The 23,108-nt window shown below is 44.4% G+C and overlaps 1 protein-coding gene across 27 annotated transcripts in view; it reads left to right on the forward strand.

The window, feature by feature from the left end:
* Positions 1-17,943, forward strand: part of Foxp (forkhead box transcription factor P) — a 187,124-nt gene extending 169,181 nt beyond the window's left edge. For 12 of the 27 annotated variants that reach the window (XM_076909308.1, XM_076908889.1, XM_076909290.1 and 9 more), the window contains 15 exons: positions 605-1,210; positions 1,403-1,465; positions 2,824-3,073; positions 3,153-3,194; positions 3,593-3,697; positions 3,830-4,004; positions 4,986-5,172; positions 6,259-6,574; positions 7,004-7,072; positions 8,371-8,447; positions 8,669-8,770; positions 13,285-13,460; positions 16,519-16,594; positions 16,888-17,000; positions 17,286-17,943. In XM_076909308.1, coding sequence (XP_076765423.1) covers positions 605-1,210; positions 1,403-1,465; positions 2,824-3,073; positions 3,153-3,194; positions 3,593-3,697; positions 3,830-4,004; positions 4,986-5,172; positions 6,259-6,574; positions 7,004-7,072; positions 8,371-8,447; positions 8,669-8,770; positions 13,285-13,460; positions 16,519-16,594; positions 16,888-17,000; positions 17,286-17,535 — 2,607 coding nt within the window. In that variant the 3' untranslated portion in view covers positions 17,536-17,943. Of the gene's footprint in view, positions 1-604; positions 1,211-1,402; positions 1,466-2,823; positions 3,074-3,152; positions 3,195-3,592; positions 3,698-3,829; positions 4,005-4,985; positions 5,173-6,258; positions 6,575-7,003; positions 7,073-7,691; positions 7,737-8,370; positions 8,448-8,668; positions 8,771-10,872; positions 11,004-13,284; positions 13,461-16,518; positions 16,595-16,887; positions 17,001-17,285 lie in introns of those variants that run through there. The other 15 variants (XM_076908936.1, XM_076909009.1, XM_076908957.1 and 12 more) reach the window with 15 other exon arrangements.
* The last annotated feature ends 5,165 nt before the right edge of the window (positions 17,944-23,108 follow it).

A 23,108-nucleotide genomic window follows, 5' to 3' on the forward strand; every position in this document is an offset into this window, starting at 1 on the left:
AGCAGAGAAAGGATGAGGAGAACGGAAGAGGGAACCGGTAACACAATGTTCCGCCTTTACACTCCGCAATCTACTTGATGATAGAACTTAATAAAACAAATCCCGCTGCGTAAACAACGAAGAAGGAAACTCGAGTCGACGCGATTCAGACAACACCGAGTTTTCATCCCGGTCTACGGCGAAGCCAGCCAATCATGACGGAGGATACCGAGACGCCTCGGTCTCGAATACCATTAGATAAGATCAATATTGCTCAAAACACGGTGGAAGTTTAACGCGCGCACATTACACGGCATTTATATCATGAATATTCCGCTCCGGGGCTTCTTCTTCCCTCTTTTCGTTCTCGCGCACACCGTCTCTAGCCGCGCAACCCTTCCCCGTTATCTCGCGTTTGACTCTTGCACGAGCGGCCGTGTCGCCAAAACAGGAACTCCTTTATCTCTCGTTAAACTCGTTCCTCTACGACCATCGGGATATCGGTGGAACTAATTAACCTTTGTAAAACTTTCAAGGAAAATGAAACCAAAAAAAAAAAAAAAAATTACGAGACAGCTCGCAACCGACTTTGATCGAGCTCTCGATCTCCATTTTCGTATTGCAGGCTACTTCGCTGTTTGCAGCCCTGAAGCAGCAGCAACAACAATCGCGCGACAGTGTCCCCTCGTCGAGGGATCGCGAGAATCGAGACCGGGATCGGCTGTCGGTCCGTAGCCGCGAGAACAACCGGAACGAGATAGGCGGCGGCGTCACCGAGCAGTCCCAGCAACCGCAGCAGCAGCAGCAGCAACAACAACAACAACAGCAGCAACAGGAGCTCACGATCGAGTATCAGAGCAATGGGAAGCTCAGTCCCGCTGGGCACGCAGTGACAGCAGCACCCATGACCCAGCAAAAGCAGCCTATCATCACGCAGCAATCGCAACAGCCGAGTTCGGGGGCGCCTGGTCCCCAGCCGAGTCCCCATCAGAGTCCGCAGGCCCCCCAAAGGGGTTCGCCGCCGAATCCGTCGCAAGGTCCTCCGCCCGGAGGGCCGCCAGGTGCACCACCCTCGCAGAATCCATCGCAGATGATGCTCAGCCCGGCCAGCGGCATCCATCAGATGCAACAGCTGCTGCAACAACACATACTCAGCCCGACCCAATTGCAGTCATTCATGCAGCAACACTCGCTCTACTTGCAGCAACAACAACAGCAACATCATCAGGTAGTCGTTTCTAAGCCTTTCCCGTTTCGAGATTTATATTAAAGCATCCAGAATTACTCACGTATCATCCCCTCTTGGTACACCCTTTTTATATATTAATTACTTCGTGATTTTACATTGTAAGACCTCATTATGTATTCTGCGCGATTCTAACAATACTGCATCACTGATATCGGATGGATTCCATTTTTGCAGGATTCCTCGTCGGAGCATGCGTCCAATCAGGAACGATTTGGCTACTTTTCGTCTCTAAAGGACGTAAGTATCCCCATTCTTTGGATCGTCATTGTTGAACGCGCCACGCCGGTGGAATCTCAGGTTTCGTTGACCGATTCTTCCAAGTTTATTGTGCCGGTCCTTCGGGGTACATTAGCGAAGTTTGTCCTTTTTATCGAACGAGCATTGCATCTCGGCATAGTTAAACATCTTTCAGATACTTCGCCGTGTAAACAGACCGCCTTTTATCACCCTCCGTCTGCCATTGATAATTTTAATTATAAAAAGCGTCCGTTCGACGGAGTACATTCTTTCTACCTCCCTTTCTCGTCCTTTGGCAAACTTGTACAAACATTCTGGCAGCCTTGCCGGGAAAAAAGCGGCTGCGAGAATGCCTGAAGCTGTTCGTTCTAACAGTTTTCTCGAAACTATTTTTGATACGCTCTAAATAGCTTACAATTTCTATCGCGTTTCCGCGTCGAACTATCGAATCGTCTCGTCCCGAACTTTTTCCATTAACGAAGAATTTTAATATCGCGATATATCAATCGTAGAAGTCTCATCCGTGTATGGCGACTGTCAAGATTTCGAGCCATCGAAACTAGGAATTTCGACGCCTCGCAATGTCTTTTACCTCTCAAGATCGTAACAACAGTTTCTTGCGATAATTCTTTTCGATTTACCTCGATTCTCGGTATCGAAATTCGAAATGCTAATGCGAAATCGTTCTTACGCGGTCCCCATTAACTGCACAAAGGACATTTTAACGCAAATACGTATCGTCGGTCCGCACACAGGCACGATAGCTTCGATGGAGGCATCAAATATTTATTTAGCGGCATGGCCTGACCAGTATCCTTTACTCTACAAATTTAGACAATTCCGTCGAACAGATTATTGCGAGAGCTAGCGCAAAAGACCATCTCAATTACCGGGAATTTAATGTTGCTTGATCATTATCACGGGGTGTAGTTTCCAGAAAGAAGGAGAAAGAAGAATCGCTTCGATAGAAACTCGTTCACGTATTGTTAGTCGCACGGTTGTCGTACTTTATGTATTATGATACGATAAGGAACGTCTACTTTTCGGGTGGGGTTTATTTTAAAATATCCTCCAGGCTTAGAGGAGACAGGGGGTGAACGCGTAGGGGATGAGACGAGCAATTAAGCACCGCCATCAGCCGTTGTGTCTCGTTGTTTGTCTTCTGGCTACCCATCAACTGCCCCCTGTCTTCTTCTTGCCTCTGCTCGCCGAATTATTCGCGTCTGAGATTTATTCAGCAGCGCCAAGATGCAACTTTCCTTCCCGTTCTTCCCCGGTTTTTCTCCTTCCCCTCGTCTTTCAAAGTTTTATTGTTACGCGCGCAAATTCTACGATTGTTCGTCGAATTCTGTCCGCAGCATCAACACCAGTTCGCGGAACTAAGCAGGAAGAAGCTGGAACAGGCGATACAGCAACTGCAGGAACAGTTGCAGCTGAACGTGATACAGCAGACGCATCTACTGCAAACGGCGGACAAGAAGAAGGCGTCCGCCCCGCTTCAGCAACTGGCGCTTCAACAGCAACGTTTGGTACAACAGCTACAGATCACGCAGAGTCAGTACCTACTTCAGCAGGGTCTAGGTCTTCAAGGCCACAACCCTTCCTCAGGTAGGAACGTAATCACATTCGATTCAGCTCGAACAAATTTTAATGCCAGAATTATTTTGTCCATAATTGAAAATGACAGTCGGTTTTGACGAACACACGTACACGACGCGTCATTTTCGAGGTGAGTTGATGTTGGAGGCGGCAATCTGATTTAAACAACAATTCGCCGTGCCGACCCCGCCGCGTCTTCGTCCCCGTCGAGTAATCCACCCCTACGCTTTCTCATTTTCCACTTCACCCTGGGCAAAACTTCCCGCGCGGAAGTGCTTTCGGTTGCGTTGGATCTCGTCCCCGCGATGTTTTTCTTTCTGACCCGCGTACACGAAACGAACGGTAGGGGTGGAATAATAGGACAGGGGTCAGGAAAGCAACAGAGCCTCCGTTCGCGGCACGCTCTCGGTGCTTTCGATCCGAAAATTCACACGCGCGAAACAACTGTGCTTTCCCCGTTAGTCGTACACACGTATTTTTACGAAAATTAACCAGAGCCACCGCTACAGGATAGAAAATTTCGAACAGGTCTTCAGCCTGGCGAAGGTTTACCGATATGGAAGTCGGAGACACCGGAGGGTCCGGAATCCCACCAGAACTCGAACGTTCCAAAATCCGCGGCTGGACTCAATGGTAAACAGAAACTTCCGTCCCAACGACGATCGAGCATCGAGCCTCCTCTCGTTGTCTCGATACAGTTTCCCCCTCGTCCTCCTCCGCGCCTTTCATTGGAAAAATCCGACGATCGTTTCCGAACTATCGCAGGACTTCTTAATTCGACAGTGTCGAGTCGGCGGTCGGAGATGAACGGAACCACGCCATTGGACGAGAAGCCACTGGACGTCTCATCCAACGACAAGGCTCATCCTCTCTACGGACACGGGGTCTGCAAATGGCCGGGCTGTGAAGTTATTTGTGAAGACTATCAAGCATTCCTTAAGTGAGTCATCGATACACTTAAATTTCGTTCGCTTCCAAAAGCATCGACCTCGTCTTTTAAGCTTTTTCATGCGACGTTAGCAATCGGTCCGAAAGCTTTTTGGGAGCTCTGATGTACCATCGAAAAGTAGGTAAATCCCAGCGTAGTAGATGAAGTAGACAGGGATATCATCGGAGCAAAAGAGAAAGAGGAGAAACCGGAAGAATAAAGTCGGCAATTTCGTTTCGTGAAATGAGTTAGAAGAGGGCGCAGCACGCGGGGTTGGAAGTGTAGAAAAATCGCTCGAGTCAGCGTATCTCATTGACATCCGGCACCTTCTCCATCGGTTTCAAAGCAGAGGCAGCGCTCGCCCTTCCCGTGGTTCGTCGGCAATCCCTAGTAATCACGCGGCTCGTCGCCGCAAACTCCCTCAAACAAGCCGTTACTTAAAAAAGGAGAAGAGAGAGAAAAAAAAAAGGAAAACGCTAATTACCTTTGTCTCATTAATATTCACGACATTCGACCGCATCGTTATGCCTCACGGTCTAATCCCCAAACCCCTTGCCCCCCTCTGTCCCTACCCTCTGGACCTGGCCGTGTTCTTGGTCTTAACCAACCGCCTCCACCCCTACTTCCTTCACCCTCTTTCACCCTTCGCGATACAGCGCCGGCGACGAAGAAGGATTACGGAAATTCTTAAATACGGAATCTCGTTGGCACCACCCCACGTTCGTCTCACCCCCGAGCATCGACGGAACTTGATTCTCCCTGCGTCCCGTGGGGTAAGATTCACCACGGTCAGACAAACGTTTCTTTGTAACACGCCGCCTCTGATTCCCCCGTAAACGAGCCGACATTGTCCGCGACATAATTTCATTAGTCTCTGGTATTGTGCGAGGGACTCGCGCGAGTAAGACCGAGGGATTTTTCGGTCCCGCGGCCACGTCGACTCCGCTGGGACGAAACGGATGGAGGACAGACGAGACTTAAACGGTGTTGCAGGCACTTGAACACGGAGCACACGCTGGACGACAGATCGACGGCGCAGGCCAGAGTTCAGATGCAAGTGGTCTCGCAGCTGGAGCTACAGTTGCAGAAGGAACGGGACCGGTTAACCGCCATGATGCACCATCTGCACGTGGCGAAACAAATGGCCTCCCCCGAACCGCCAAAGTCGTCCGAGTCATCGGTGAGTGTTCGCGTTTACGAGCCGCGATTATCATTGAATCACACCGCGGCTAACAAGAGCCCCCATTTCGCATATCGAAGTGTGGTCGCCGCGTAGGCAATGCTCGCCAAGCTGCGCCTCGCGCAATAAGAAATTCTATGGCCGCGGCCACTATAACGGCGGCCGTTAGAAACAGCACGATCGGAAGTTACCAGTAAAAAACAATATGTCAGCGTAAAGTGTAGCGATGGCACACACTCGCGCTGTATTATATGGGTGGCAATAATCGTACGGTGGGAGAAGTTATGCGGTCTGATCGTCGAACGAATGTTAGACGGGGCCAGGTTCCGGAAAAACGGTTTCCTAACGATCGTGTCGCGATGGTAAACTGTTCTGGTAGGACCGGGGGCCGTTCGGCGGTCGTAAAGCCAGATTTTCACGGCGCTCCGGAATTTTACGAGCGCTCTTGGCCGCGGCTAACAACAACGCCAGTTTCAGTTTTAACGCGCCGCCGAGTAGACTCGCTAATTTATACATAAAGTTTGCATTAATAATTCATCGGGTCCTCGTTGATTTTATATCGCCTTAATTAAAACCTCTAACAAGTCCGACAGTCGGAGAATACCAATATCGCATTAGCCCTCGCCGCGCGGCTGCCTGGCTGGTCCTCTCTGGCCGACTTAATTATTTTAACGCGAATCGGCGGGGGTGAGTCCCCGCCCTGCGCGGTACACGGATCATCTCTGATATTGAGACTTTCGGATATCACTTGCCCATTAATACAAACTTTCGACCGTATTATATTTTTCTACCAAAGAAAAAAAAAAAGAAGAAAAGTGACTCTGTCAACGTTGAGAAAAAGGGCTTCGATCTTCTTTTAGGAGATTAATTTTTGAGGCTGCGCGAAAGTAAACACTCGTTCGAAATCGGTCATACAAATTAGCGTGCGCGAGGGGAAAAAAACAATACGCGCGGAGAATTTCGCGAAACCGGTTGGTTGTTTGACGATTGGCCGTAAAGGAAGAGAAAGAAAGACGTTGAAGCTGTGCAAACAATGGCCGCTGGCGTGTTTCGCTCCAAGTACGCACCGTGTCCGTTCGTTTTCAGACGGGCTCGAGTATACCAAAGTTAAACCTATCCACCGCCCTGATGAGCCAGCCACCGCCGAACTTCGGCGTCTCTCAAGTGTCCCCCGTCTCGATGTCCGCTCTGGTCTCAGCGGTCAGGTCGCCGGCAGGTGGACAGCTACCGCCGTCGGCGGGCGGCGCGCCTATGCCACCCATTCCTAACATGTCGAACATGTCCGGGATGCCACCTTTGCCGAACATGCCAGGCAGCATGCCCACGATGCCGACCATGCCCAGTATGCCAGGGCCCATCAGACGACGTATCAGTGATAAATCCGCGCTTTCGTTGGCAGGAGGTAAGGTCTCTTCGTTTGTTCTTATCCACCCGATTGTGTTACGACTTATCATACTTGTCTTTGTCGCGGATCTATCAGGAACATTTCCATGATCGTAATTAAATCGAGAAATCGTCTGATCGACATTGTTGAAATTGTGCGCTCTTCCGTTTTGCCTACGCTATGGGAAATGGTGAACAAAATTCAAGTTTAACGTAAGAGTGTAAACGGTATCGAAATAGATTTCTGGTAATTGTTTGTTTATCTAATTTTGTCACGCTGTTTTCTTGTCGAGAAGTTGTTACTTCGAGAGAGCCATTTCCCCATTTTGTACGTTTTGTTTTACTGTGTAAGGGAATATGTGGATAAGGGGAATACGGATTAAAAATATCGCCCCGTGAAAGGTGAAACGAAAGACATGTGAATTTAGAAATTGAATACTATTCGTAGGACTGTATGACGAGGGCACTGTAAGGCGCAGAGTAGCCGTCGATAGATCTGGAATAGATATTAACGAAGGTAACGATTTAACCAAAATTCTGTCGGGGAGACGCGCGATCCGTGAAATGCTGTTCTGAAAAGGAAATGCCGGTCGTTCGGTAAAATCGTTCGTCCACGCGATTCTTGAAGACATTCAATAAAATCCTCCGCGCACCAGTTAACATAATTTCACTGAACATAGTGAATTTATGCGTCGAAACAAGCAAGCGTACTTTTAAAAAAAAAAAAAGCATTTCGCGGCTCGTAATCGTCAAAAACGCTCCGACGAAAAGAAAATCCTGTAGCAAATGCTCTTTACGGTCCTCTCTTGATCTCGTGCCTTTTTTCCTATCGTAAACTCTAAGCCACACGCACAGATTTATTCACGGTAGCAACAATGTCACGTGAGTTACAGTGTTCGACACCTTGTTGGCGACGTAGGACGAATAAAATAGGTATATTATAGAAAGCGAAGGGTGCGTAAACGATTCAAACAAGAACGAAAAGAAAAGAAAAAAAAAAGAAAAAGACGGAAACGACAAAAGAATAATGAATTAAACATTATCAATTCTAAACGTACGCCAGTTCGAACCTTTTTCTTACCGATGCTTCTGTTGTTTCCTTATTTCTTGTGCTGCCCGCCCTCCCCACCGTGTAGGGCTGCCCTACATGCTGGAGCGTGCTGGCCTTGACGTCCAACAAGGTACTGTCAACCTTTTTCCACGCTCCTTTGGTGGCTTTAAGGATTTTCTTAAAGGGTGCACCCTTGCATGCTTGGAAACGTCACCCCTTCACCCTATCTCTTACCTTTCTCCCTGTAGAATAGCAATTCGGACGCTTCGATCGTCATCCACGAACGAAGCTCAAACAAAGGATCCGCTTTCTCGTCCACCTTGAATCGTCCAAACGCTTTTTTGCTTATTCTTTCATCCATTATAGTCTTAAGAGTGTCGTACGTAGTTTTGTTTCAGTATTTGTTTCTTGAGCATGCGATCAGAGTCGTACTGATTCCCCATCGGTTAATCAATCATCGCGAATCAGTTTCAAATAGAAATCGAAAATATGAACGTCGAGCTTTCTCTGTGGGATTTTTTGCTTTTTACGAAGCAGCCATCTCTCGAAACTGGGCTTGAACCTTCAGTTCGTATCGCTTGTTGATCGCGAACCTAAACAGATACCCTACGGAAACGCGGTAAAAGAGATGGCGTCGGTTAACTCTTTGGTCCTTCTCGGCTGCGCGAGAGTACCGCGTAAGCGCGCCCTTTCCCAGTTTTTTCAACACCCGCTACGTTCTACGGAGACAAAACACACACAAAAGAGGCTTCTTGATCTTTCAGAGATTCAACGAAATAGGGAATTTTACAAGAACGCCGACGTCAGACCGCCGTTCACGTATGCATCATTAATCAGACAGGTGAGTGATCCATTCGATACGCGTTAGACGTTATTTCTTTAGCGTACTGATTAATTCAGAGCAATCGAATGAATTGCCCGATAAGAGCGTCCCTTTTAGTAGATTTAATGTTCGAAGGAACGCCTCGGATACGGTGAGGATTATTTTGCCGGTCGCACCGTCCGCGGAAACAGCAAAGTTTAAACCGCGTGCACTTTTTTCTTTTTCTCTCTGTTTCGCAGTCGATCATCGAGTCCCCGGAGAAACAGCTGACGCTGAACGAGATCTACAACTGGTTCCAGAACACATTCTGCTACTTCCGGCGCAACGCAGCTACGTGGAAGGTATATCTCTTGACTCTAATAAAAAAAAAAAAAGCAAAAAGCCGTTTCGGCGTCGCAGAACGCCAAGCGATCCAAGGAACGTACGACAGTCTTTGAAGTTCGAAGTTTCGTTTCGATAGCCTCTCTGCAATCGGGTATATACGTATAATATATATGTGACGGTAATAGTACAATTTTGTCTCGAAACGATCGTTTCCGTTACCAATTCGAATATCGGAGACTCAACATAGTTTTTCCAATGAATAATTTCAGAGTTCCCGCGAATTAGACGGTATTTAATTCGAAAGCAATTCCGCGGCGAATCGTAAAGATTTCTATAATGGTGTGCATTTAATAACTGATCGAGGGTAGCGGGAAAATTCCGACGTTTAAAGAGTCTCCTGTCCGAAAGTTCGCCACGGTACCATGCATCTAGGAAGTCTAAAATAATTCTCTCCTCTAAATGGATGAACTCAGCGTGGCACGAGTTATGCAACGTTTGATTGCAAGTCACAAAGACGAAACGACTGGTCGTGCAATTTGCATTTACGAGCAGATTAAGCTGAATGCGTTTTAACTAGAAAGGATGAGCTTTCAAGAATCTCAGATAATCTTACGTATTAATTTGAATTAACAGGCTAAGCGATGTGCCAAGCAGACGAGCTGGTAACGATAATTGTGTTGCTTTCCCGATTTAAGGGGAAGGACCCGGTAACATGTGAAATATTACGTCGTATCGCGATTCATTTGTCACTTGTCACGATGATCTCCGTTTCTAATTACCTCTTTTCTTAGCCAAGCATCTTGGAGCTTGTATAATTAGCACCGCCGTCTCAAAGAGTTTTATGCTCGAGCCGAATTTAGAGACGCCGCGGCACGACATTGTTTTTCTCGTTCCGCCGAATTTCGTAGTGATAAATGGCAATTAAGTCGTGACGCGAGCATATATGATCCGCTTGTTCGCAAGAGTGCGCGCGCGCGCGTGTGTTTTCTGCGTGTGTGCGAGTGAGCGTGAAAGTAATCGACGTTTGCCATGACGCTTCGCCTCGCATGGTTATGTGTATCTGAAAATTTTCAAAGCAACCACAGGTTCGACAGGCTACGCGTAACAACACCGAAAGGGACGAGCAACGAAGATTCAACACGGAGGGATCAACGTCGTCCGGCATCTCTGGAGGTCGTGAACAACGATGCGATCTTCTCGTACAATTTTCCTCAATTTCTTTTACCTTTTTCTTTTTTTTTTTTTTTTATTATATCATCATTATTTTTCCTTTTTTTTTCTTACTTCTTCTTTTGGAATTTTGTACGGCCCTGCGGCATGTATGATTGTTGTCGTTGCCCCTAGACTTAGTTGACTAGCTGTGCATTAACGATAAAGGAATGCCACATTATACCGTGTATCTTTCGATTAATCGTTTTGGTTCGTTATGTCCTCTTACGGCCTTGTCATTGCGCGACCATCGCCGGGTATCCTTTGCTGCTCACACACGACGTTACTTACTAATTCACTCTTCAGCCATACTTCTCGGTTTTCGTTGAGCTTTCCTGTTCTGTTCCAGTGGCTCGTTGAGTCGTTTCTTACGTTCAGATTAGTGACGACGAGTCAGGTTACCACTTCGATTGTCCATCCGACACTCGCAACCCTTGCGACTCTCTCGTGTTTGTGCAATTGAAAATCTGTTGACGAAGTGGTAGCCTGTACCGCGTATAAACATATTTCCTTTCCAAGAAACACGACACAGCTTGTCTACAAAGCAATAGAGTCAAAAGAATAGCGAAAAATGATCCCGCGAAGCAATACCACCTTGTCCTCTCGACGGTTCTTCGTGACAGACAGAATCTCATCCAACCCGGTCTTATCATCATTACCATCATCATCGTCATCATCATCGTCGTCGTCGACGTCGTCATCTGACGTCGCCGGAGATGACGGAATGCGGCCTGTAACGAAAACGAAAAAAAAAAATCACAAAAGGCAAAAAAAAAGCAAAACAGAAAAGAAAAAAGAAAAAGATACACGCCATCGAATCGTGTTCCCCGATCGACAGCCGGCCTCGCGATTGAGTTGGCTTCGTTCGTTTTTTGCGTTGCTTATTTAGTCTGTGTATTATTTTGTATAGAACGCAGTGCGACACAACCTGTCTCTCCACAAATGTTTCATGCGAGTCGAAAACGTGAAAGGCGCCGTATGGACGGTGGACGAAGTGGAGTTTTACAAGAGACGTCCTCAACGCGCTTGCAGCACGACCGGGTACGTTGCCCCCGTCCCACCGACAAACAAAAAAAAACCAAAAAAAAAAAAAGAAAACAGAATTTTACAGCCGCGTTTTTTATACTCTTTACTCCGTCTCTTTAGAACTATATATTTCTATATATTTATATTTACGACATGTATTATATCTATTTCTTTCTCTGTCTCTTTCTATCGATATCATTATATATTTAATTTCCCTTGGCCAACAACCGGTTTTCAGACCACAATCCGAAATAATCGGCCTCGGTCGCATCCCTTTCTCTTTACTACTCTCCCCTTTTGTCCCTTCACCCAACGTGTTCCTCTCTTTTTTTTAATATATTATTATTATATATATATTTATACTATATATATATATATTTCTTCTTTCTCTATCTATGTCTCTTTACATATTTATATAGATATTTATATAGATATATTTATACATACTCTCTCACTTATTCGCTTTTACTCTCTAATTACATACTCGTACCGCTAACCCATTATCCCAGCCCTTCATATTTATACTGCCAAATTTTTTACAATCTTTTTACCTTTTATATATATTTATATATTAATATACGGCTTTTTACATTTTTATATATATTATATATATATTATACATTGATATTTATATATACATTTAATAGTGTTTAATATTCTATACGTTTATATATATAGCTTTTTTTCTCTACATATATGTATATTCACGTATTTTTCATAGCTATTTATATATATAGATATTTAATAACGTTTTTACGTATATACGCGCGCATAACACGTGCGTGTGCAAGCCTCGTATTTATACGCACATACACACGCACGCTCCTCTGTGCATTTCTTTTATTACGTCTCTGTACGATGTGTCTCTCGATACCTACATATTGTGCTCTGCCCTCACTTTTTTTCATTCCATACATATATATATTTATGTATCTCTAGTCCCGTTGTGTACCTTATGCGTGCGCATTCATACGTATAGATCTGTGTGCGTGTGTGTATATACAAATCATTTCATTTTCTTTTTCTTTTTTTTTATTCTCATGACATCTGTGTACGCCATGATAATCTGTGTATTATCTGTAACTCGCTTGCGTCGTTTGTCCCGTACGTCTGTCCGCTAACATCGAGCTTCCCGAGTCGCAATTCTTCGGGTTCGATGTTTAAATTAAAGAAACAACCATTTCGCGGCTGTTGAAACGTTCCGCGGATCATCGCGCAGCGAATTGCGCTCGGAAGGCTGGCTTTGTATCTCGTGTTTTGGTCCCGTGTGCGTGTGACTTTTCTTACTTGCCCGTTTTCTCGTGTGCGATGGTAGCCGTCAGTATGATGCGTGAAATGAGCGCGTGCGAATGTTCAAAGATCATGAGATTCGACGATGAGATGAAGGAGGAGAAGGAGGAGGAGGAGGAGGAAAGAAGCAAGCGAGAATGATCGTGTGCGAGGTGAATGGTTACTTTCATTTTTTTTTTCTTTTATTTATTTTCCTCTCTTGCTCGTGTGGAAGGAAACCGTAGAAAAGAAACCGTGGTGTGTGCTTTTTAACAAGCATGTGGGCTTTGCAGCGACTAACCAATCGAGAATTGGCAGGGCCAAGTCTCTCTCGGCCCGAGTCTAGTCTCGAATACCCGGAAGCCGGATGCGGGATATGCCAGTGCAGTGAGTGAGAACCGCAGATATGCACTTGGTCAGGTAGTGATGAGAGGAGCCGCCTTACTACGTACTACTTTACGTTTGTTTTTTCTCTTACCCCCTTCTTTGCGAGTCTGTGCTGTCTTTGTTATTCTCTGGGACGCCTGGATTCGATCGAGTCGAGGACCCCGCTCGATCGTCGAATCCCTCTGGGTCTAGGAGAGGACGACGAGTCTAATAGGGGGCTGCTTGCAGCGCGTGCCTCGTCCCACGATCTCCGGTGAACAGGGGGAGGGTACACGTGCATGACATCGAGAGTGTTACGACCGTTTTGCAGCTGAGAAACGCTCGTGGCACTCGAGAGTGGCAACGTTTCGTTAGACTGCTTTGGAGCGAACGCATAAAGGGAGAAGAGCGCGGAGCTCGACAGGAAAAATGACAGATAAGAAAAAAAAAAAAACAAGAAAGCAAAAACGAAGGAACGAAAAAAGGAAAAGCGAATCGAAAGTAAAAGTGAAAGGCTTGAAAGGGGAAAAGAAAAGTAACGAAACGAACAAAAAAAAAAAAAAAAAAAAAAAAGAAAAAAAAACAACGACAAGCAGAAACAACCTTTATCTTTTTTACTCTCTTTTTCTCTATTTCTTGGTGGTCTTGTCTGTGTATACAGAACGCGATCCGCACCAATCTATCATTGCACAAGTGTTTTGTGCGCTATGAGGACGACTTCGGGTCATTCTGGATGGTGGACGACGCCGAGTTCGTAAAGCGGCGGCATCTGTCCCGCGGCCGCCCCAGGAAATATGACCCAACCCCATCACCCACTCCACCCCACCTCTCCGCACAGTAAGCACTACCACTTTTTAGAATTCTGCTGGCTGGCTGGCGCGACGTTCTGACCTTACCGCGGTATATTCTCTTGTTACGCGGCGACCGGGACGTTTTCGCTTGGTCGTTGCCTACATAAATGAACCACTAAACGCCCTCTCGAACCTGCTGCCTTTGTCGTTCAATCGAGAACCGAACTATTTTTCATTTTCGTTCCGTCTCTTCTTTCATTTTCTTTCATCGCCCATTGTGTATGTACGTTAAAAAGTAGACGTTGGTCACTTCCGGTCACCTGGAACGTGGTTCGCGTTAACGCGACATTAAAGAGGGTTCATCGTTCATTGACAAGTAGTACGCCTGGTACGTCTGCTACGTTGCGTCTGACTCGAAACGGCTCGTTCTACTTGCTAGTCGGCGAGACCGCTTCATAGAATCCTCTGCGGTGGAATTTCGTGTGCGACTCGTCGGGAAATGACTTCCAAGGCAGCAGGGAGTGGCTCTAAGCAGTTTATCCAATCCCCAGGAAACGAATTCCGCATCATGCCTGCCTCGAACCCCCTTAGAACCCGTCTCCCTATAAACCGGATACGTAGCACCTGTTCAACCCTTCCTTAATCTTTATCAGAGGTGCGCGATACGTTCGACTTTAAGGAATTTTGTACGAGAACAGAATTTTTTCGCTTATTTTGCCCGGATGGAATTAGAAGGGAACGGGTATCGGTGGGTCCGACGTAAATGTAAGGGAGCGAGGGATTACGTCCATTTTAAATTTGTAGCTCGAGCTTATTAACCGTTAAGTCTGCGCACCTCTGCTTGTGACGTCCAATACAGCCCTCATATAGTATATCCCCGTATACGTCTCACTAGTACCGTAGCCCGAGGCTCTAGCACACCCGAGAGAGCTTAAATTCTGGACGATCCTGCAGGAGCCCAGCCACAGGACGATTGGTCCGTGCTGCAGGATCTCTGATGTGTTTAGTGGTTGCTCGCATGGATAATCAAGGATCCTAATATTCGTTCCCGTAAAAATTAAGAAAAAAAAATATGATAACGATTCAGAAAAATATTCAGAAATCGAAAATTCCCCGTAAGACTATCCTTACCACTGAAAAAAATAAAAATAAAAAACACTGTGCTTATAATTGTATGGTGCTTACGTAGTGGCGTTTGCAGTGTCTTGGGAGAATGTGGAAGTGTTTGCGTGGACAAACGTTTCGTTATCCTTCGTTTTCGAGTTTTTCTTCCTCTGTTTCGCTGTACATGCTGATTTGAGCACCGTCGCATTTTCTTTCGTTCATTTCGCTCCTTCCCATGGATCGTGCGTGAACGAAGCGTTTGTCGTAACGTTTTTTGGGTTCTTTTTTTCTTTTTTTTTTCTGTTTCGCTAACTCTAAAAGAAGCAGGCTTTAGCGTAGTAATAGAACGAGCAAATAAGTTTACGATGGTTCGTAAAGGGAAGGTGAAGCTTTTGCGTCACATTTCTTTCTTTTAATTAGTATCTAATAAGAGAAGGCGTTATTGAAGTATGTGTTCTGTTTATTTTTCTTTTCTTTTTCTTTACTGTCCCACTCTCTTTCTCTCTATCTCTCTCTCTGTATCTGTTTCTCAGTTACGGCGTTCATCGTTTTCTCTACTTCTGTTCGCCTTTAGTACGCTTTTTCAACGTGAGAATGGTTTTTGGTGTGACTGATAATGTGTGTCAGGGCTACTCGCGCATGTGTAAATTGTGTAAATTAAGCGTCACAAACTGCAAAAAAAGAATCTCGGATGATACGGAATTCTCCATTCATCGCTACGACCACTCTCTTCTAACTCAGGTACCTCACCGTTAACGTACTAACTTTGTAACTTCCGGTAATATTTCTCTACTATTTTAACCATCTTTTTAAACGTTTTTAACATTTTTTATATTTCTCCCTTTTTATATACTCTCTTACACTCTCTCACTTTCTATCTATATTGTCTCTCTCTCTCTCTCTCTCTTTCATTCTCTCTGACTATCTCTCTCTCTCTTCTTCTCATTCTCTCTTTCTTTCTATCTCTCTCTCTCTTTCCTTGTCCTTCTCTGTCTTTTTTCTCTCTTTCTTACTTTATTAACAGCGCTCTTAGTCTCTTGATAAACGGCTCTAGGCATCATTTTCTATTCTTACATTTTTCTCTTCGCATGCGAACAATCGTCTCTTGCAACCGTCACTTTGTACATCAGTTTTAAACAATGTTTCTACTTAAATGCGTGCCAATCATGTTTCTCAAGATGCGTCGTTTGCAAGAGAAGAGCCTACTTTTTCCAACACTGACGTTCTGTCCTTTGGAAAAAGTTCATCTCTCTCGGTCGGCATTCTAAACAAAGGTTTTTGAAGGATTTATGTTACTGTAAAGGGGTAAGCGCACAGGTAAGCCTCAGAGCCGTTTATAAGGAACGACGTCGTTTCGCAGAATAGAAGAACAATATAATAACTCGATCGTCTCTGTGATCGAAGTACAACTGTATCGAAACGGGAGCGCTATTTTGAAATTTTTTCCTCTACACTTTTTTAACTTAACCTCGCTCAATCTGAACCGAGCCGATCGTTGGACGAGCGACGAGTGAAACTGGTAAATAGGTAAGAGTTTCCGAACTCTTTTTTTCTACTCTTTTTTATCACCTTTTTAATATACTTATTATATACGTGTATACATTTTTTCATATACTTCTCTACTTCTCTATCTTTCTCTCTTTCTCTCTCTCTCTCTCTCTCTCTCTATCTCTCACTTTACATTTTCTCTAACTCTCTTTCTCTATCTATTATACCTTTACATATTAAAACTCGATCACACGTGCACACATTGTACACACCAGCTCTATCTTCGCCCATCCCCGTCCACAACCATCCAACCTACAGACCTGAAACCTGTAAATTCTCAAAAAAATTATTCCACCCGTTTACATCGACACAAACTAAAAAAAAAAAAAAGAAAAAAAATAGAAAAAAAATAGAAAAATAAAAGAGCTTATATACACGCATTTTTTCAGGTAATCATGACGATAGACGAATCCCAACGATTACTAACAGACATGTTCTCTTTCGATATGTAGGGGTGTCCCGTCGAAAAGTCCGACCTTGACCCACAGCCCGACCATGTACGGCGATGCATTGAACGCCAATCTCCAGGTAACTATCTAAAAGACGACCTTCCCTCGTTTGTCATTTAATTGAGACACGGTTAACATACGATTTACTTAGCGGCCAAATTGGTTAACTTCGCGCGCCGTGAATACCTTTAGCTGGACGCTAGTCAAAGCGCGCGATTCGCGCGTAACTCCGCGGAAATGAAACAGTCAACTCTCGCAAAGTTGATCAGTTTGGCTTCTGGATGGCTGCCGACGCGTTAACGTATCTTTCGTAATCTCAACGGTAGGTAGAGGAACGGAATATGCGTGACTAACCATCTAATGCAATTTGAGTATTTCCAGGCGGCGCTCGGGGACTCCAACATGGGATTTCTAAACAACTCGATGTGCACGTCGACGACAACGAGTCCCGACAAGGACCACGTGTTAGCCCATAGCGATTTAATGTGAGTGAGCCAACCTATGCGATGCTATCTTTCCATTCCACTTTAATTAGCACGTGTTACACGTTTCACGGTTGATACACGCTCACTAGGTCACTACACCCACTCTAACCCATTGACAATTTGCCTAACATATTACTCGAAGCCCCCCTCCTATACGATCCGCTTCTGGCGGAACGATCACGTTCGGTTGTTCTAATTGATACCTTGCCAAACCGAAAGATGGTAACATCGCGATGGAGATCGTTCCGCGGACGTAACCGAGCTGTTTCTCCGCAAACTCGACAGGTCACCGTTGGATGAACCAGCCGTGCATATAAAGCAGGAGGGCCAGAGCCCGGAGGGTGGTAAACTGACGAGATTAATAAAGCGGGAGCTGGTCGACGCGCCCGCGGAGCAAGAGGGTGAAGAGGATCAGGTGGACGAGAGGGAGTATCCCGAGAGTCACGGGCACGACTCGGGCCAGGACGAGGATATGGCCGAGGACCTGTCGATGGCGCCCGACATAATGACCCCGGAGGATCAGATCGAGGCGTAGTATCGTTCCTCGAGAATCGAATAGGTTCGAGCTGTCGCGTCGATGTCCGGTCGTGATGGGAGAACGAGAACAGGAAGAAGAAGAAGAAGACGAAGAAGATGCTTCTCTTCCTCGCCGACGGAGAGCCAAGACCAGGAGGAAGCCCAGAGGCGCGAATAGGAAGATGGAGACGAAAGAGAGCCAAGAGGGGAAGAACAGGAAGAGGGAAGATGAAGATGGAAAGATGGAAGACACACGAAGAAGACGATCAAGGCCCCTAGGACCATCCAGCCCTCCACTCCTCCTTCGTAAGAGAACCCCATTTATCATATCCAAAGCCGCGTGATACGTTTCATCGGGCGGCTTTTAAAAGGTAAAGGCAAAAAGAGGAGTAAAGAAAAAAAAAAGAAAAAGTAAAATAAAGATAAAGTAAAACGAATAAGAAGGTACGCTGTGCGTGATCGATCGCGACGAAACGTCGAGCGTGAATCGACGAATATCGTGATAGAGGCGGCGCGATCCTTCGATCCATATCCTTACTCAAGCAATTACGAACAACGATGTATTTTCTGTTCCCCGATTCTGTTTCGTTTCGGAACCGCGATTATATCTCTATATATATATATATATACATAAATATATACATATACATATATCTCTCTCTTTCTCTTTCGTGTACATTGCATTAGCGAGTAAATATCGAAGAAGGGAAAAATGAATATTGCATCCGCGATCGTTCGTAGCGTCTCGGTGAACAATGCTAAACGATGATTCTTGGCAAAAAAAAAAAAAAAAAAAAAAATACTGGCAGAAAATAAAAAGAGGGGCGACAGTGTTTCCTATCCTCGTTATCGTGGCTCGTTTCTTACTTCCGGTATCGTGCTGGCACGCGCGTGTTCGTGTGCGTTTCTGCGCGTGGGTGTACCTTCTGCGTGTATCAATATCATTTCTGGACCAATTGTTAAACGGGACACGTTCAAATCCTTTTCCAACGTTGGATTGAATTTCGTTTTAAAACTCGTTTCATCGTTTTATCCTCGTTAAAAAGATTAGCAATTTTCCAAAATTTCAAGCATAATTTGTTAACGAAAGTAATAAAAGAAAGCACGCGGAAGGTCTTGGGGATAATAATACGAGGGGCGAGAAGGCTGGAATTAAGTTTAAGGAATAAATAACGAAACTGCGACGGTAGCAGTGCGCTGGGCACGCCAGGGATCGACTGACATTTTAATCTTAAATATATCGTGCGTGGTAATTGGGAATCTTGCGAGGACGAAAAGTCTTCGACACGACTGGAAAAGGATAGATCCTTTCTTTATATATCACACTACCTAAACCGTAGGTAAAGATGTCCGCGTATGAAGCACGGACGCTACCCCCCGCGTACCCACCCGGTGCTACGTTGCTGGTCACTGTATAGTTTAGGAGAAATAATTAATTAAGTAGTGTCATAATCGATCGCGGACGATCATAGACGTCTGCGATCCATGTGCATCAAAGGTGGAACCGTACGTGCGCGCGCGTGCGTCAATTCTTCGGTCCGCGGTTAAAACTCGAAGCGAGCAATGTTGAGAGAGAGAGAGAGCGAAAACAGATTAGACGAGTGAATCACGATAATGAAGGTACGAAACGATATCGAGGATAGCCGAGAAGGGAGACGAAAGACGTCGGGGGTGGAAAGAAGAAAGCGGATGCCGCGAACGCACTTATAAATAAATTAAATTACTATGTATGCATATACATATACATATATTAATACGTATACGTATCTCGGAAATTATAAGGAAAAAAAAAAAAAAACACTTAGATGTCGATGGCCCTATTCTCCGTTCTCCATCCAACAGATCCTTGACCCGTTCGACCCTACCGCTCCTTAGACCCGCGTAATCAAGTTCGGTTCCGAATTTTCAAGGGAAACGGGACTGCGTCCGATCGGACAGAAACGTGTCGCGTCCAACAGATCGAAGGGAAGAAGTTGATAATCTTGGGGGACTGTTACTCGTCGATCTTCGAGCCCCTGATAGAGATACACGTACACAGGAATACACGCACACAGGCGCACATGCGAACACGCGTAACACACGAGTTTAGTCGAAAGCGTGCTCAGATCGGTGCGGAAGGAAACGGGCCGAGCTATCCCTCTTTCCTCGCGATCGCCACGTATCGGGTGTAATTTATTATTTCAATGCTCGTTGACGTGATTATGTGGTGTATGTGAACCCGTGGGTTTTTTAAATTGCGCTGCAGCGACCGGGGGACGATCGTGTGTGATATTATTCCGTTCGAACCCGTATATCCCGTGTACGCGGATAGGTACGCGCGCGCGTTTCTTTGTAATATTTTTGTAAATTAATTCTCGTTCCCGGGAACGTGTAGATAGGTTTAGAGATCGGGGCTCCGTTAATTGTCAGGGTATTAATTGCTCGGCGAAGGGACGACTCTCTTCTGTCGCTGCGGCGACACAGTGTTTCGTGTGCCAGTGGTGAGGGCGTATCGCGTGAAATCGATGTCGATTCGTACGATTCTCTTTTGCGTTTTTTTCTTTCTCCGAGCGTTTATTCGCGCGACAGTGATATATCCAGGAAATCGATCGGACAGCCGTTTAAGGCGCGCGTCGATCAAGACGTCGACCTCTGACAACTTCGCGTCTTACGTCCGTTAAGAAAATATTAATCCCGGGATGTCTATATTAACTCGACTCTAATTAGTAATACTAGCACGGCGAGAAGTATCGAGTCACTCTCTTGTTAGCCCCGGAATAAAACCCGTTACATTTTTGCCCTTTTCCAATCGCGTCGCTGAAAACCGTCGCGAGATCGAACGACGCGCCTCGCGATTGATCCTTCATCGTTTTCTTTTTGTTTCTCTCATTCCTGCGTGCCGGACGGACGCACCGTTCATTCCGTGTGTAACATAGTTAACTTTCTTTTAGAACGTTTAAGTTCCACCCACGCGCATCGTATCTGTATTGTGCCACACCCCGTACAAGAGATCCCAAAAAGTTTCCATTTTATTCCGAATCCACATCTTGTTCGACATCCATTTTCGTTCGCGAGCGATCCAAAAATTTTAACACCGCGGAGAGTGAATGGGATCGAGTGAGGAACGCGTGTGTGGATACGTAAGTCTGTGCGTCATCGAACATTGGATGCTTCTGGTGAAAGAATCAAGAACAATGTAGTCGAATGAAAAGGGTAGAGAGAGACGCGCAAGGAAAGTGTTCGAGGGGAAGTGAAAAAAAAGAAAAAAGAAAACACCGAATCCTAGCTGGTACCGTTTTGGGCTCGCTTTCACGTAATGCTACTATTACTAATCTAAGTCTACATGTGTGTATTGTGTATAATGGATTATGGACTCGATATAACATAGAACGACACTCCTGTAAATAGTTCGAGAAAAGAAACTCGTCGAGGCATTAGGGATTTGCGAATATTGCGTCATTTTGCGAATGAATGAGTTTATCGATAGTGTGGTATACATAAAGTCTATATATATATAAATATAAATATAATTATAAATATACACGAACAGACACACACAATCACACACACATACACGCACACGCATACATACATACACGAAATTCATACACGGACACGTACACACGCTCTACGTTACGCGCATCCCGGCTGCATTTAATTTTTACTTTTGAAATCTCGAATTACCCCAAGAAACAAATTGCGACGACCGTCGATTTCTGACGAGCCGGCAGCTCGAACGAAGACACTTTCTCGTTTTATCACGATTAATCGTGTCGCGACTAAAAGATAAACGAAATGGAAAATTAGCAAACGGTTGATCGATCGATTTCGAGTGGACACGAAGATCGTGGTTTTTTTCGTTTCACGAAGGTTCTTTTGTATAGTAGCCGCTGTTACCTTGCGAATATTCTCTATTGTACATGTTTAAACGTTCCCTGTTATGTTTGTTGTATATTTCGGATAGGTCTTGTAAAGAAAACCGATGCAAATGTTTAAATTTTTCGTACGAGCGTAGGAAAGACGGAATTTAGCGTTATTACTCACTGGTTCATCGAGTCTTCACATTTTATCGGCCAGATAATACTTCGCGAAGCGATTTTTTCTTTTTTCTTTAGAAGTCGGTGGATAAAAGTTTTGTTCGGTTTGTGTGTTACGTTACGAAGTATGACGAACCAGCGTGGATCATATCAAATTAGAGATATCGAGTGAACAGTGCTGAATCGATATTTTTGTTCGTCGAGTTACACTGTATTGTTGATTTTAATGTTTTAAATCGTAGCGAAATTGTACGATATACATTTATATATATATATATACACACATATATAATACATTGGTGAAACGTAAATTCGCGAATTAGAATGTTTTTTATACGATACGCTTTTCTGTTGCACGTGTTCACTCAAAATTTTCGCGATACACATAGTTGAATGGAAATTGGAACACGAAAAAGTCTATTTTTTAATAGAAGGAAAAAAAAAGGAAAACAATGTATACAGGAAACGCGTTCGAGTTCGAACTTTGTCGTTCCTCGGACGAGATTTCGAATAATTGTTCAGTATTATCCTGTGCCGTATGAAAACGAGGAAGTTCTTAAACTGCAAACACGAGCTCCTTAGAACATTGAGAAAATGAAAATTCCTAGGAACCTTATTGTCTGGATTATTTTTTATTAAGTATTGTATGATAAGTTGTAAAAATGTACCGATTTTACCGAGAAATTAAATGTGTTACTAAAAGAAAACCAACCTCTGAACTGTTTCATCGACCTTTTTTTTCGACGGAAAAAAAGGTAGCGAGATAGCAATTTATCGATTTATAAGTAGTCGTAATTGTAAGTAACGAGAGTTATCATTTTCACTGTACTTTCTTTGTATAAGACTGACATCGTTTGTATATGCTTAAAAGAAAAAAAAAAGATATGATCTTGTTAGATACGTCAAGATTTATACACGTAAATTAATGTGTCTACGATTATATGTGTTTAGATCACAGAAGGACTTATATCATACTGTACATAGAACACTTAAGAAATCGCATTTTCTAGCTCGAATTAAGCTTTAGAGTTAAGTCTTTATCTAATAGAATCGTCTTGAGAAGAATATACATACTTAATAAAAACAGCAATTCGTGAACACGAGGATCCAAAAGCTGTCTAAACTGTTTGTTTCCGAATTCCTTGTTTGTCATATTTAAATAAAACAACTGCAAACAATTAGCGATCCGTCGAATTCTTTCGTCGTATATTCTGATTCATTCCAAATCATTTCTGTTATCTGACTTCTTTTAAATAGTCGAAACTATGCATTACGTAGTCTATAAGCTTCGACTAATGGAATACAAATTATCTTTCTGATATACTCGTTATTTATCGGAAGTATGTATATTGTAATTTTTGCATAGAGCCTCTATAATTTTTCTACCTTTAATTCTTTATCAACTGATGGTTCGTGTTACTATCAGTTGGCAAGAAAAGACTCGTCTTATCCATAATCGATAGTATATCGTAGGAGAGATACAGGTCTTATGGAACTTCGTGTCTGTCTTAAATTGCCGATTGTGCAAAAAAAAAGAAAGAACGATAAATTTCCTTCTGTATCCTGTAGTTTAAAA

The sequence above is a fragment of the Xylocopa sonorina genome, chromosome 1 (genome assembly GCF_050948175.1).
Source record: "Xylocopa sonorina isolate GNS202 chromosome 1, iyXylSono1_principal, whole genome shotgun sequence".
NCBI classification, from domain to species: domain Eukaryota; kingdom Metazoa; phylum Arthropoda; class Insecta; order Hymenoptera; family Apidae; genus Xylocopa; species Xylocopa sonorina.